This window comes from Pomacea canaliculata, linkage group LG3 (assembly GCF_003073045.1).
Source record: "Pomacea canaliculata isolate SZHN2017 linkage group LG3, ASM307304v1, whole genome shotgun sequence".
NCBI lineage: Eukaryota > Metazoa > Mollusca > Gastropoda > Architaenioglossa > Ampullariidae > Pomacea > Pomacea canaliculata.
Window position 1 is genome coordinate 37,111,495 of NC_037592.1, and position 14,890 is coordinate 37,126,384.

Genomic DNA, 14,890 nt, shown 5'->3' on the forward strand with positions numbered 1-14,890 from the left:
AGACATTGCCAGAACACAGATGATGGAAAGAGAAACAACTATGCAGACAAGTAATGAAAAATAAAGATAGAAGACATTAAAGAGGAATCAGGGAACAATTATGGAGTGTATTACATTAATGTGCAGAGGAAGATGAGTAGGTGGATTAGTCAACTGACTATATATAATTACAACTATTTCCAACTATGGTGATTGGTGTAAGGAGTAATGCTTGTGGAACATGTGTTCATGCATAAAATAGAAACTTCAGTTTGCAGATACATTTAACAGATGACATAGAGCAGAGTATTTAAATACAATAGTAAACAGTTTTAGCAAGCACGAGCTCAGCTTTGTGATGTTGACTTTGTTTTCTTACATAAGAAATTGTGAGTCATCATGTTCTTGCTGGGTCAGTTGGTCTTATTCCAAAATTCTTTTAAAAACATTTTCTTTTAAAGTGAATCTTAGCTTGGGAAAGCAGGTGCAAGTGATTCTCTTGACAACAGTGCTTTTTATGGTGCAGCTGGACATTTTTTATTTATACTCAATGTTTATCTCTGTTCCACCTGTTGCTAAAAAAAGCTATTAATTCACAAATTCAAGGTTTTATATTAATTCAGCCTAGTTCTGACCTCTTCTGAGGACACAATCATGTCTTTCAGTTTCAGTTTCACACCATTTGCTTTAAAACATTTTTCTGGTTTATAATATTTGCTTGCTCGACTATTTTATTGGTTTATCATTAAGCCAAGTCATGGTTCATCCTTTTAACCAGATTTGTTTACATAGTACGACCATTTGTTGTCATGATCTAGCCTCTGATGACATGGCGTTAAGCACCAACCAAACCAAGAAAAGGAGCGGGAAAAAAAACCCCAACGCAATTCTCATCAATTTTATTATTTTTTTGATATACAAAAAAGTACATGTTGCATTCATTGATAAATATTGCATTTTGTACAGATCTTGTGATGAACCACATCTGCAACATAAAAGCACACAAAATGCGTAAGGTTGCCTGCAACAAAACAGCATCTTTAGAACGTGATGAATTGCAAAGTGGTACTGTAAAATTATTTCTCCCCAAAAGACTGCCTTATTCTCCTGCAACCATCATAATCATTTCATTTCAATCCCAGTTTTGGCCCATTTCCGCATCTGCAACTTCCCCAGACTGCTTCCTTGAGATAAAAAGTTTTGATTTCTCACCGAGAAAGTGAGAGAACTAGAACTATTTACATACCTTGGAAAATTTGCAAGTTTTGCTATCTTTAAACAACTCTTTTAAAGTCAAACAGGAAACAACTTTTACAATTTAGATGCATAAAAAGAAACATCTTAAATATGGTGAATCTAGTCAGCACAGTGAGTCTTCGCATCAAATCCTAAAGTTGTTCTTTTCTTCATTTTTAGTTTAAAAATGTCTGCATTGAGAGGACAGGACAGGAAACGTGGGACAGTTGTACACCATGGCTTCCTCTTCATTATAGAGGTCTGCCTTAACTTTCGATCATCGTCTCTCAACCCAGCAGCGGGTTGATTTTTCAGGTGGTCTTCTAATACAAACATAATCTCTGTTTCAGCGATTCAGAGATCTTTTGCATACGGGCACAACATCTGAGCCCACAGTCAACATGCAGAGACCACCACTACAGTACTCCAGAACATTTACAATACACAGACAAAACTGAGTCAATCTGTAATTAGTCTATACAATATATACACAATTCCAAGTGTAATATCATCATTTTTTAAAACTTGGTAGACATAAATGTCAAAACAGTATTGGTATAATAGGGGAAAAAACCCAAAATAAATCCTGCAAAACCTATCGACAAAGTGATCACACAGAATAAGCCAGATGACTTTGCAGTGTGTGCAGAAAATGTACAGATGGAAAAATCAAGTGAGCGGAATATGAAATAAATAGATGATGCCTAAATGAGACCTATTTGGCACAGACTATTTTGTAACGTCAAAACTGACTTGCATTAATGTTTGTCACTTTGAACCACAAATAAAGCTATGTTTGACTCGAAAGCATTTTGAACAGTACAGATCTCATGAATGATATAAAGATATATTCGGGACTTGAAAGTCAAAACATAAGAAAGGCAGTTGTTTCTATGACAGTAAAGAAGTTTACTGAAAAGAATATTGCAATCTGAAGGAGAAAGAAATATTTCTTATTATGTGCTATTTGGCACAGTAATCTTTATGTTCACATGAACCAAAGAAATTATGCTTCTTGATAAACAAATATTTTTTTTCCAAAACAGGCAAGAAAAAAATACTGCTGGATCATCTAGTTTTTTAAAAAGTGTATGTACCAATGTTTGCACTATGCTAGCTTAGAGGACTGTCTTGGTTAAAAAAAAAAAAAGCAAATAACTTGTACTTAAAAAAACACAATGAGATGTAACTAAATTTGAACACAGTGTTGAATATGAGGCAGTCACCAACTGGCCCAACATCTGTATGGTACATGTGATATGTTAAAAGGAACAAAAACTTCCAAAGGTGAATCATAATGTTTGATGAGACAAAGCCCTAAGCTTGTTAGAGTATGACAGAATGAGAATTCAATCAAAATTCTTCACATGAATGTCAACAAGCTGATTCTGAATGTCTGCCCACTCTTTCAACTCGACCCTGCATGTCAAGTTTTGATCAATTAAAAAAAAAAAATTACACTTATTCTTCCATGCACTCATGCTCTTTTGCAAACCAACGTACAAAGTCCCTCACAGTACAAAGTCTCAAAAAGATGAAACTTCAAAACAGGAAAACAGTTATATGCACAAGAAAACCAAAGCAGTAACATTTTAATGGATCCAATGGGCCAACACGAGCCTCTTTTATCTCATGTACAGTATACGTATTGTTACTGCAGATGTGTTTTCACCAAAACCTGTCTTAAATTTGTGCAATGAAAAGACACTTTGTCCACTGATTGTCACAGGACAATATATCTACTTAACATATGTAACACCACAATGAGCCTCTGATTCACGTTATCTCAAGGAATGACCTATGAAAAACTGCTGTGATGAAATGGCCACCAAAAGATGGTTGTCCCAGCCTAACATTAATGGCACTACTAGCAATACAAAACCCCCAAAATGTTTTTCACACAAATTATAGGAGGAAGCCATCTGTGAAAAACAGCATTAAGACCAGAACCTCATATTAGTCGTAAATTTGTAAGAAGAATCTTACTAAACTCAGAAAGTTGAGGCTGGAGAGCTGGAATGACTATGATCTGACATCGCATATGAACAGCAACACAAAGTTTGGGGATTTATGTGATGTTAGGGCATTACCTTACTTTAGACTCTGTATCTGCGTAGAGAAAGGTGCTAGCCTTCTTTAATCTCAACTTGCCTTAGTTATAAAGTATCTCTTTACAACACATCTCTTTTCCAAAGCATCTTCTCCATTGTGCTCTCCTAAGATATAGACATGTGACTGATCCCCCAGCCTCAGATCTGTTGAACACTAGGAAATGGGAATGCCACAGGGTATGTTCTGATTGGGTCGTTTAAACAGGGAGTCACTGTGACAGCACCACACAACACAAAAAAAATGAAGTGCAGCATACTTTGCTTCCATTTTGATATAGCCCTGTTTCTTTGGTAAAGCTATTTCACGTTTTTTATTTTCCTCAGCATAAATTTGCATCTCAGAAAAAAAAGCAAATTTAATCCTTGCTTATAAAATCTGAGATTACTTAACCCTTCAAAAAATCAAAAAAACCCTGATGAGTTTGATTGCTGTCTGCATCACACTTTTGCCTGCTCAACAAGTACAAGTAAAGCCATCGAGGAAAGCAAATAGCACCAGCAGTGTCCTCCAGTTGACTGGAATCAATCCCGCAGGACCACCTATGCAAGAGCACATTAAAAGAATGATGCCACATGCACATGGGTCATCAGACCAGCCATTGCACAAAGAAAACAATACACCCAGAATGGGACATGGTTGAGCTAAACCACTGAAGAAATAATGCTAAATATAATCTGTGTTACCAGAAATGTTGAACACACTAAACAGTTGGAAAGGAATATGCCAATCTGTAATTGTTTTAATGGCGTCAATGACATTTTCCTATGACTTCCATAGAGGCATTGTCACTTGTGTTGACGAGTTTACACACAGTGTTAAGCCAGTCACAAAAATAAAAAAAATGTCTGCACAAACATGGAAAGTTAAACATTTTGATAAATCAGACCTTTGACAAACATTGGTATGTCTGCAAAACACCTTGCATCCAGACAAAAGTTTTTATGAAGCCTCCAATCCATTGAACAAATTGTTTCCACTCCACAAAGTTCTCCAGGTCCTAAGTGTTACACGACATGTGACAGTCACTGTCAACTTAATGAATGTTCTTCCTTTGAATGCTTTGTCCATCAGTTTACATGATGCATAACTCTGTTTTCAAAGCATTATGATAAAAAGGAGCTGGCATGAAGAATACTTCATCCTCAAAAATGTGTAAGATTGCACACAATGTTTGCTCTCACAATTAGCTTGTGAGCAAAACTTGAGATTGCACATGCACTGAGGAACATTAGCTAACAATAATTCTACAGTAAATGTGTGACTTTTCCTCAGTAAAATGGTCTGCCTTTTAGGGAATGGCAGTCACTCTGGCAAAAAAGAAACAGTCCACGTCATGATTATGCATAGTCAACACCAACTGACATGTGACATTGTACTCAAGCATTCGCACTTTGCAATTGTCCACACAAAATTGTATTAAGTTTTACAAGTGAGAAGACACATTAAGAGAAATAACTGATAGTTACACATTGGCCTAACTTGCCTCATCTTATATTTTATGGCTTACCAAATATTTCCTATATGTTCTAGCTTTTGAATGAGACTTTTGATGATGAAAGTCATATGTCGAGCTTAAAAAAAAAAAAAAAAACCAAAATAAACTGGCTTGGCATTTTTTCCTGTCATTTTACTTCTCCAGCCCTTAGCAACCATTACAACTTAAGCGGAGAGGATCAAGAAGACACCCTAATGGAGGATAAGCAATATTTAGTTAGTTACATCATGAATGTAACGCATGTATGCTTCCTACTCAGGACAACGAAATGCTTTTTTAAGGGTTTTTAGAAATAAAATCAAAAAGATGAGGGTTACAGTACAGTCTGTGGCACCTTGCCCCATTGCCAATCACTCATAACTCCAGGCTTTTGGAGGCAAAGAGTGCATAAATGAAATAAAACATATTTTACCACACCCCTTCCATCAGACTTTGCTGCTAACAAAATCAGACCATGCTGTCCATCTTGGTATGGAATGTTCTGTCAGAGGGTAAAGAGATGAAGAATCTGAAGAAAACCCCAAAACTCATGAAGTTAAATGAATGGACCAGGTTATGAGAAACTTGAAAGAAGTCAATCATAGATGCAATGCAATGATTTAGTGAGCGGTCTTGACCTCAGCTAAGGTCTGATGCTGAATGGTATGATAGTGAAGTGCTTGTCATCTTTTATCAGCATGTACAAGCCTCCATGAAATAAAACCAGTGTCAGTTTGTTTCTTGTTCTATATGATATATGGTATTTACCAAGATGGTCGAGAGTTTTCACATGTTTAGTCAAAACAATCCAAAGAGAATAGCATTTCCAGCTATTATGTAAAGGGGTAAAGGTAACGTTTTACACTTTGACGAGAGGAGCTCTGCTCAAGTGTACACTAGGTTGAGAGACATTTTGAAGATACCTTCAAATAAATCCATTACCAGTTCTTGATTGTCCAATGTAACTCAAGGTCCACCACCTCAACAAGTCCATAGTGTAGGCTTCAAAGATACATCCTACTTCACTTAATTTTGCCAAGTTTGGGTAAGGGACACCACTCAAGTGACAATGCAACAAAGTGTCTTGAGAATTGTCTTGCTTCTTCCTAACAAGTTCATTTCCTCTGACTGCAATCCACGAAAAAAATATCAAACAATCAAGTTAATCTGGGGGAAATATGTTTTTGGATCATGTAACTGTGAAATTTGCTCAGCTAGCCATTCAACTTTTAACAAAGTTCAATCTGTAAGTAGCAGAATGATAAAGCCAGGGGTTTTACTTGTGTGTCAGCAGGCTTAGTGCTACCTAGACTCTTTGACAAATCGAATGTTATTGCAGTCGTCAGCCAGCTCTGGGTACTGGTCAGGTGTAAGGATGTACTGACCCACATAACCTGTCACCTGTCCTAGCATCGCCAGCTCTTTGATTTCACTTGAAGACCAGGTGTGATACGAAGGGAGCGAATGCTGCAGCAGATGCTTCTCCCTCTGCCAGGCATGCTTCACAGCACGCTCATACGCATGGTGCAGAATTCTCTTCCGCTCATGATCAATGTTAGTCCCATAGCGAACGTTGATGATGGTGTGGTTAGAGTGAACCCTGACATCAACTTCACTGCGACGACCATGCTGACTACGGTGAACTGATACATTGACGCCATTTTCATACGTGACCAAAGTGCTGTGAATGCCCAGAGACCGCAAGTCTCGATCAGCTTGTTCAGGGTCGTTGCGGACAAAGTAGTGAACGTCCTTTCCGCTAATAGTGAAAGTCAGGTCTATAATGTTGGAGCCATTCAGGAGGATTGTGGCCAGGTTCTTTGCCCAATCTTGAGCAATGTCTGCTATATTGATGAAAGCTTTTCCATCTATATAGGACACAGTCACTCCTGCATCGAAGATGGGCTCATGAGGGGCAGCTGTCTCTTTGGGGAGGTGATGAAGTGGCGTTACTTTAGATCTGGGTACTGTAGACATCATCAGAAGGTTGTGCATGTCACGTTGGAAGGTACACTCAAATGCAGATGATGAGCTCAAAAGCTGGTGCTGGGTGCCAGGAGACTTTGGGTTCACGTCTCCAGTGTATGATACATCTGGTGCAATGCTGCTAATGTCATAACCCAGAGCTGTCAGCCACTCTGCCAAGTCTGCAAATGAACAAACAGAATAGAAATGATGCACAGGTCTTAAGTTTAAATTAAAGCAGAAAGTTTATTTTATATGATATATTGAGATGATCATTAGCTATATTTGTAGCCTTGTTAAGTGTCTGCGAGTTCCATAACAATCTAACCTGTCTACTCTGCAACAGCAATCATTTATATGAATGACAGTAATTCAGAAATTATTTACAGTATGCTTTATCCCTTTTATAATACACTACCCTTCTTCATGCCTTTATGGCCAAGAGAATGCATTCTATCAAAGATAAGGCTGGTTTGATGAGGGTGATCAAGATTGCCAAGACAATTAGGTAATCTATACACCAGGGCTGTGAGGTTAAAAGCTGTGAGCATCATCACAGACCCCTCTTATCCACTACATCACCATTTTCAAATGCTACCCGCTGGCTGTAGATGTAAACAACTGGTCATCAAAAAGAGTGTTTTTGCCAAGTCTTCCTACCGACTGTGATAGCACTCTTGAACAAGACAAATGTACCATGTGTATATGTGTGTGTGCGCACTATCTGGGAAGATCTGGAGATGACGATAGCATTCATTTCTAGGAGTGGATTGACTGTATAGTTTTATTTTCTAACAAACAAAACAAGAATGTACATTACCATGCCACCTAGTCATGTCGCATTTTTCCATTTTGTGAAAGAACATATGCAGAATCACATTTTATTATGAACCCCCCATTGTATCATATCACAAACCAATTTTAACTGACACTTATTTTATTACCAGAAACTTACCCATTCGAGGCTTCTGCACTTGTTTGAGGTGCAGATTAACAATGGACCGGTACTGATAGAGATTCAACACCTCTGGATCCTCAACCACAACGTTCAGCTTGTCAAAGGCCCCAACATAATCTGGGGTTAGAAAACGGCCATTATGAGTGTCATAAACTCTGTTTTTCAGGAATGCCAGCTGTGTTAGGTCATTGTACACTGAACCTTGGAATCCAAATGGCAAGTCGAAGTTGGGGTTTGAATCTGTGATGCGAAGTCCAAGTGGGTGTAGCTGCACTGTTTCACTACATAGCCCCTCTCATCATAGATAACAAGAGGGGTATGACTAGGGTCGCTGGCTATGTAGTACATCTTTCCTGATCTCTGCATGGCAATGAGAACACCTTCTGCATCATAGAGGAAGAGTGAGGCCTCCCCTGTGGTTTGATTGTAGGTGTGTGTGATCAGCTCATCATTTTGAGGGTTACCGTAAAAGAACTGCATGATCCGGCCCCACTGATCCTTCTGTACTGCTAGTCGCCCATTGATGTAATACTGATAGGAAAACTTGTAGTATCCTGTCTGTGCTACTGTGACCAGCTGACCGAAAGGAATTGAAAGCAACGTGATCCATGCCTCGCTGTGCCATTAGTCCATCATCGTCGTACTTGTAGGAAAGTTCCCCGAACATTGTGATCTTGTCACCTACATCAAAGTCCATGTGGCGTGTCTTGCCATCCTCTGATACCTTCTTGATGTTGCCGTTGGGATCATAGGAATATGTCCAAACATTTTGTCCCTCTAAAAGAACATCAGTCAAGTGGTTGTCAATATCATAGATATATTCCACAGCTTGTGAATCTGTCTGACCAATCCTCCGTCGCCACTTGGTGGATGCGGCCTGTCTGGTCATAGTTGATCTGCAGCATGAAGCGAATGCTGTTGTCAAAGTAAATTTTCACATCAGCCAATCTGCCATATCCATCAAACTCCCTTGAAATGCGCACAAACCCATCAGTGAAGGTCTGATTGTCTGGAGATGGCCAGTCAATCATTAGATTCTTCAAGCTGTCGAGTTTTCCAGTTTCTCATGGTAGGACATGTTGTAGGACAAGCTCATATTATTTGAAAGAAGCAGTGTGGATGAAGTCAGGCGAAAATTGTTGTCATACTCAAAGCTCATGCGTGCAGTGAGTAGGTGTGGATCACGAGGAAATGTGACAACAGTCTTGCTGATGAGAGCACTTATGTAGGTGTATGTCTGGCGGCAGTCGTAGGTGTCACTCATAAGTTCTGCTGTGGATAATCGGTGGGCCAGAGGGTGATACTCATGCAGGATCTGAGTCTGGTCAAACATGATCAATGACACCTGAAACAGAAACAAATAGAACTAGTAACACAGATAACACCCTGTAATCCCGCTGTTTGAGGTGGGCTGTACATATAAGTGGAAATGATTTCTTCAAAAATTTACTTATCTCCTGCAAGACTGACTGAAAATTTCTGTGTTGTAGATTTCAGATGAAGGTATAGTATTTTGTTTGATTGCTTAAGTACAAATTTTGATAATATACAGAAAATTGGGTCTTAACTTTATCAAAGATATATTTCTGTTTTCATGCTAACCATTTATGCTCAGCAAGCATAAAAAGTTACAGGTACATACATCCATGTGCAGGAATTTACACACACTCTCTCTAACACATAGCTTACATACAAAAATATCTATTCCCAGTCTAGATCCTTTAGAAACTGGGATAAATTTTAAGCACACAAGAGGGTATGACCCTAACCTTAAATACAAAGAACACTATTGATCAACAGAAGTTTCTGAAAAAGTGCAAAGTAGTGCAAACACACCTGGAAGATATGGTTGTAGCGAAAAACAATGTGTCGCTGCTGGCTAGGATAGGTGATCTCTAGTAGTTTGCCATTAGTGTCATAATCAGTGATGTATGGCTGTGTCATGCCTGGTGCTGTGTACAGCTGTCGGTGTCGTCCAATAGTCATTAAAGTGCGAAAATGGTGATGACCAAGCACCATAGTTTGTACTGATTTGAGGCGACCACTGTCATCACGGTGAAACAGATACTGCTTGCCACTGGGCAAAAACACATCTGTGGGCTGAAATCATGGAAAAAAAGAAAGGTTACGGTGGTTTTTTTCAGACACATCATTAAATCTCAAAATGCAATGCAAGTAAAATTCATAGCATTTTTGTTACATGCTGTTTCAAAGAGTCTTTGCTTAGTTAAAGTGACAATAAATGATGGAAATTGCCTTTGTTAGAGATTGACAACTGTATCATGTACAATCAAGGTAGGTGTAACCATGTTATTAAAGCCTCACCTTTTTGGAGCCATGCCTGTAGAAGTATCTATACTGGACACCAGCAGGTTTCAAGACTCGTTCCTTGATGCGGCCATGATCCAGATATTCACGCTGCTCCATAAGGTCCCCATATTGCCAGGTGAGAATGTCCCCTTGTGGACTGTATGTCACATTCATTGCATGATGGTTAGATGCTGGCAGGAAGTGAGTTGGTAGGCCAGCATCATCATAGATAACAGTAATGATTTCACGAAGATCATGATCGAGAACAGTCTCTACATGTGTGAGACGATTGTATTCCACAGTAAGCAAGTTTTCACCATTGATCTGCAGACAATTCAGAATGAAAGGCAAAAATCATTCAAGGGCCACAATTTCAGACGATCATATTTCTAGCCTCTAGATTCTTAAGGCTGCTACTTTGTTATTATTCACATGGCATGGTAAAAGAAATATCTTGTAGATAAGCTGAAAATTTACAAACTGCTGAGGTGTTTAGTCATTAATTTTAGAATCCTTTAAATATCTGCAATTTAGAGAAGCAGTCATGCTCTGTAGTAAGACTTCAAATGATCAACCCCTATGCTGTATTATTAAAGCTGCAACATTCTTGATTAAATACTAGTGAAGCGTATCTGTCAGGCATTAAGGTAGCTTCTACTCCTAAATACTTCTAATTTTAATATACAAACTCCTATCTCCCCATAATCTCAACATACAAACTCTAAGCTTAAACTAAACTATAATTACACTCACACTACAGAAAAATAGATGTCTATATAAAATAAAATTTTTGCTTTTCTAATTTTAAAATCATGGTCTCATGTAGCTTTTAATCCACTTATGCGGGAGATTGAAATTTTTGAATCTGTACATGAAATTCGTGTGCGACCTACATATATTTAAGGAACAAGAATTTAAAAGAAAAAATTATTTTATTCCAGTAAAGGAAAGTGAGGCACAAATGGGTTAATGAACTCTGGATTGGCAGCCCTTTTGCTTTTAAAAAAACCAAACAAACAAAAGGAGAGAGAGAAATCAGTCCTTATTGTATTTCAATATAATTTTTAATTTTTCAACAAAATTAATTACTTGCTACAATGGTCAACCAAAACACTTTCAAAATATAATCTAACAGCTAAATTCAAAGTGAATATGATGCTTGAGATAAACATATTTTGTACATTTTAAAATGAATGATTGATATTAATATGCCATGCTGAAAAAATGCTTTTATAATGATTCTATTATTTTAAGCACAAATGTAATGAAGTAATTTTCAGTTTTAATTTTGCACATAAATTACAACAGTTCCACTAGTGTAGGTCAGAAAAAGAAATATTAGAGATTTTTGCAATACACAAAAAGTGTACATTTGTATATATATATCAGTAGATTAGTCACATTAAAACATTCAGCTAATTCATAAAGCTAATATTTTTTTTTAAGGTGACAGCATCACTTTTTAGAACTGCTCATGCTGATTGATATACATGTAGAAAGAGACAGAAAAACTAGTATCTTCAAGAACTGAAATTGATCCTTCAGGCAATATCACCATGCACATAAATGTTTTTATTGTTTGCTATCAATAATTGTTTTCATGGAAGAAGAAAGGAATAAAATGGAACTAGGAACGTGCACTTTTCATTTCTGTGTGAATTATGTCAAACAGCTGCCAATGGATGTAACAGTTGTTGTGTGTGTTTTCATGCACATACATTTATGCATGCATGCACTTTATCGTGTAAAATGTACTGCCTGAATGTTTCTTTCTTATGTATAAATATAAATCCCACCACTAAATTACCAATTAGAACATGCCATTTCTCAGTGCAATGAACAAACATGTGTTTGTGCTCCTTAAATATTTCTTTTTACACAAAAAAATAAAAGAACAAAGAATGCATGATTAATGATTCATTACATAATCAAAGCAATTGATCAAGCATGCTAATCGTAATAGTGACTAGGAAAAAAAATTGACAAATGTATCCGACTTACGTGTGTTAGAAGTCATAGTTTTAGTATGCAGGCTTGAACAGCCGCACTTTTTACCAGTTAAGAATCACATTAATATATATCTGTGAGCAGCATTTAAGCATATCTTAATGTTTCTTACTTTTAATTATGTGTGTATGCACAGATGTCTTAACTGTTCAAACCTGCATCAGAAAATGAGAGTAGACAGCTACAGATCAGCCTCTCCTAAAGTGAACAGATGCCTAAAAAAATTTTAAATGCTTTACAAAAATAAGTGAAATACTATAAGTCATGTGCATTCTATTTTTTGGTGAACGATGGGCTGTGTATATGACAGTGGTCTCTTAGGATTACAGTCATGTACCACATAGCATTTTGGTCTATGTTGGACTGCATGCATGTACACTGCAGATGTTTGAACAACAAGGAAATCCGTTAATATCGCATTTCTCAAAATGTATCTCCATCGTTAAGCAAAGCATGACTGTAATTTGTATTTTTTTTAATCACCATGTGTATGAAAACATTTGATTTGTAAAGTCTCTATGCTGTCTGTTTTTAGAAGAGGCTGCACTGTACATCTTGTCTGATTCACACATACCAAGAGGGCCTTTTCCTTGCTCCCTTCTTCATGCCTGTCATGCATTCTCGCTGGGCGAGACAGCGCCCCTACCCGCATGCGGTGCCCAATCTTTTCTATCACGCGGGTCTGTCGGGTGGACTGCCTGCGCCTCAGGTAGAACCTCCATTCCAGTCGATGTACATAGTAGTCAGGAACAATCACTTTGCGTTTGTAATGCATGCGATGCTCGTTCTCCATGATTGGATGACCACCTGTTTCTATAGCAACAGTTAAGTTGCTGGGAAACACCACCACAACAGCTCCATCAGGCAAGTATGTAACTTTGGTTTGGGTGGAACCTGTGAGAGGAAACAGAATATTCAAGGTTAAAAATGACAGCCATGGAAGACGGACAGGAAAGTCAACAAATAACAGCAGCACTAAGATTTGGCAAGTTTTGACGCCCAAGATAAGCCTGTCCAAATGTCAAATGATGTACTTCATGGCTAGTTTCTGAACAACTAGAACACCAGCATCAGATTCAGTTGAGCTGTTAAACATTTTCAACAAAGCACATTAAACAACAGGTTTCAGCCAAACTGCTGTATATACAGACCAGACCTATCCAGGCATTCGCTTGCGAAAGTACACTCAGTCAAAACACTGAAAGCTCTCTGCATACTATACCCCATCACCCGCTACTCTTTAACTAAAAGTCTTCCTGACAGCCCAACCAGAAACTTGTTAATTTAATTAAATTGTGAGTGAATATTATGACTTTTCAAGTTTGATGCAACCCTGATGTTAAAGCTTTTGACTGGGTAGTTAAAACTGGTACTTTGTCAATGTTTCAATGCTCATATCATCATCATACCATTCTTTTATATGGTCTGCAGAACAAGCTTTAACAACGCATAGACTGGACTACTATTAAAATCACCTACAATATAAAGGCTGCAGCACAACTCTGAGCCATTCAAAATGTGTTTAAAACACAATCAACTACTCCTCTAATGTTTGAACATTCCACTGATTATAGTAAATTCTACTAATTTCTCTGCAGTAGACAAATGTTCAGTTTAAGTCAAATTCTCAACACTTAAATGTTCTATACAGATTGAAAAAAGAGAACAAAAACAAATCTCCACAGAGAACAAAGCTCAGTACTGATTAATGATTAATATGCATGAAGAGAAAAAAAAGAGATTCAAACAGAGAGAAACTGTTAAAATATGTGTACATCTAAATACAGGAGCGGCAACAATTAGCGGCAAGCGGTTAATGGAAAGAGTAAAAGATCAGCAATCAAAGCTTCCACCTGTAGAAGCACGAGTCCACAACATGCATGATTATGTATGAACGAAAAAAGTTCACGTTGAAGAGACTCATTCTTTGAAAAGATCAAGCCATTATGATAATGTGAAATATGAACATCATGCTGGCAAACTGAAAGAGCACTCCATGTCATTCAGGTGCATGCTGGGTAAGTAAAGTATATACTTTCTTGACATTGGGCTTGGCTTATCTAAGAGCTGTAATGGTTCACTCTGTGGCAACAAAATATCGAACCAATCTGGAAAGTAATGTTCACTAGCTATGAACAAATTAGCTCAATAAAAATGAATTTAAGCTTTTATTTCTAATGGTGTCATCTACAAATAAATTCTACAAGTGGCAAAAACATCTCTATAGATCTCTAAGCCAAACAAGGTAATGGCATATCTCATTTGAGAATTTGATTATTTTTTTTCTTCCTTTTTACCTGACCCAGACAATCCATCTAACCCAAAAAGTTTCGGAAAAAACCCACACCTTTCTCAAATGATCAAATGATGCTGAAGATAAAAAACTTGTAGGCAAAGACACAAAACAGTGTAAAATACAGATCAGACATATCTTTGGTCAGCAGGCAGCAAGCGACACACTATTGAAAGTTTTGTACTTCTTACCTAGCAGGTGAAAATCAAGACCAAACAAAACTGATCAGTAGATAGAAAAGATGAAAAAAAGAAAAATATTGTTACACATTAGCAGAAGTATCATTAACGGATAAAAAAGAATTTCAAACAGCCATAGGAAATGAAAAGTAAGTTGTCAAAAGCTGTATATCTCAGCCATACATGGCCATGTTATGAGCCAGGAGGAGGTGGTTGGGGTTGGTTAGAGTATTGATTTCAGGGCGAAATACAGGCTTTTCAATTAAGGTACAAGTGCTGGCTAAATAAAGGCTGAGTTATAGATGGCAATAGGGTCGATCTGTCACTGCGCCATGATCAAGGACATGTCTGCTGTAATCCCAGCTTCCCTCCTGGGC

At 37.6% G+C, this 14,890-nt stretch overlaps 1 protein-coding gene across 1 annotated transcript in view; it reads right to left on the reverse strand.

Moving 5' to 3' along the window:
* Positions 1-862: 862 nt before the first annotated feature.
* Positions 863-14,890, reverse strand: part of LOC112559660 (teneurin-m-like) — a 163,007-nt gene continuing 148,979 nt past the window's right edge. Inside the window, 8 exon segments of the mRNA XM_025230994.1 lie at positions 863-6,948; positions 7,722-7,997; positions 8,000-8,312; positions 8,314-8,649; positions 8,770-9,069; positions 9,561-9,824; positions 10,050-10,358; positions 12,616-12,935. Coding sequence (XP_025086779.1) covers positions 6,104-6,948; positions 7,722-7,997; positions 8,000-8,312; positions 8,314-8,649; positions 8,770-9,069; positions 9,561-9,824; positions 10,050-10,358; positions 12,616-12,935 — 2,963 coding nt within the window. The 3' untranslated portion in view covers positions 863-6,103.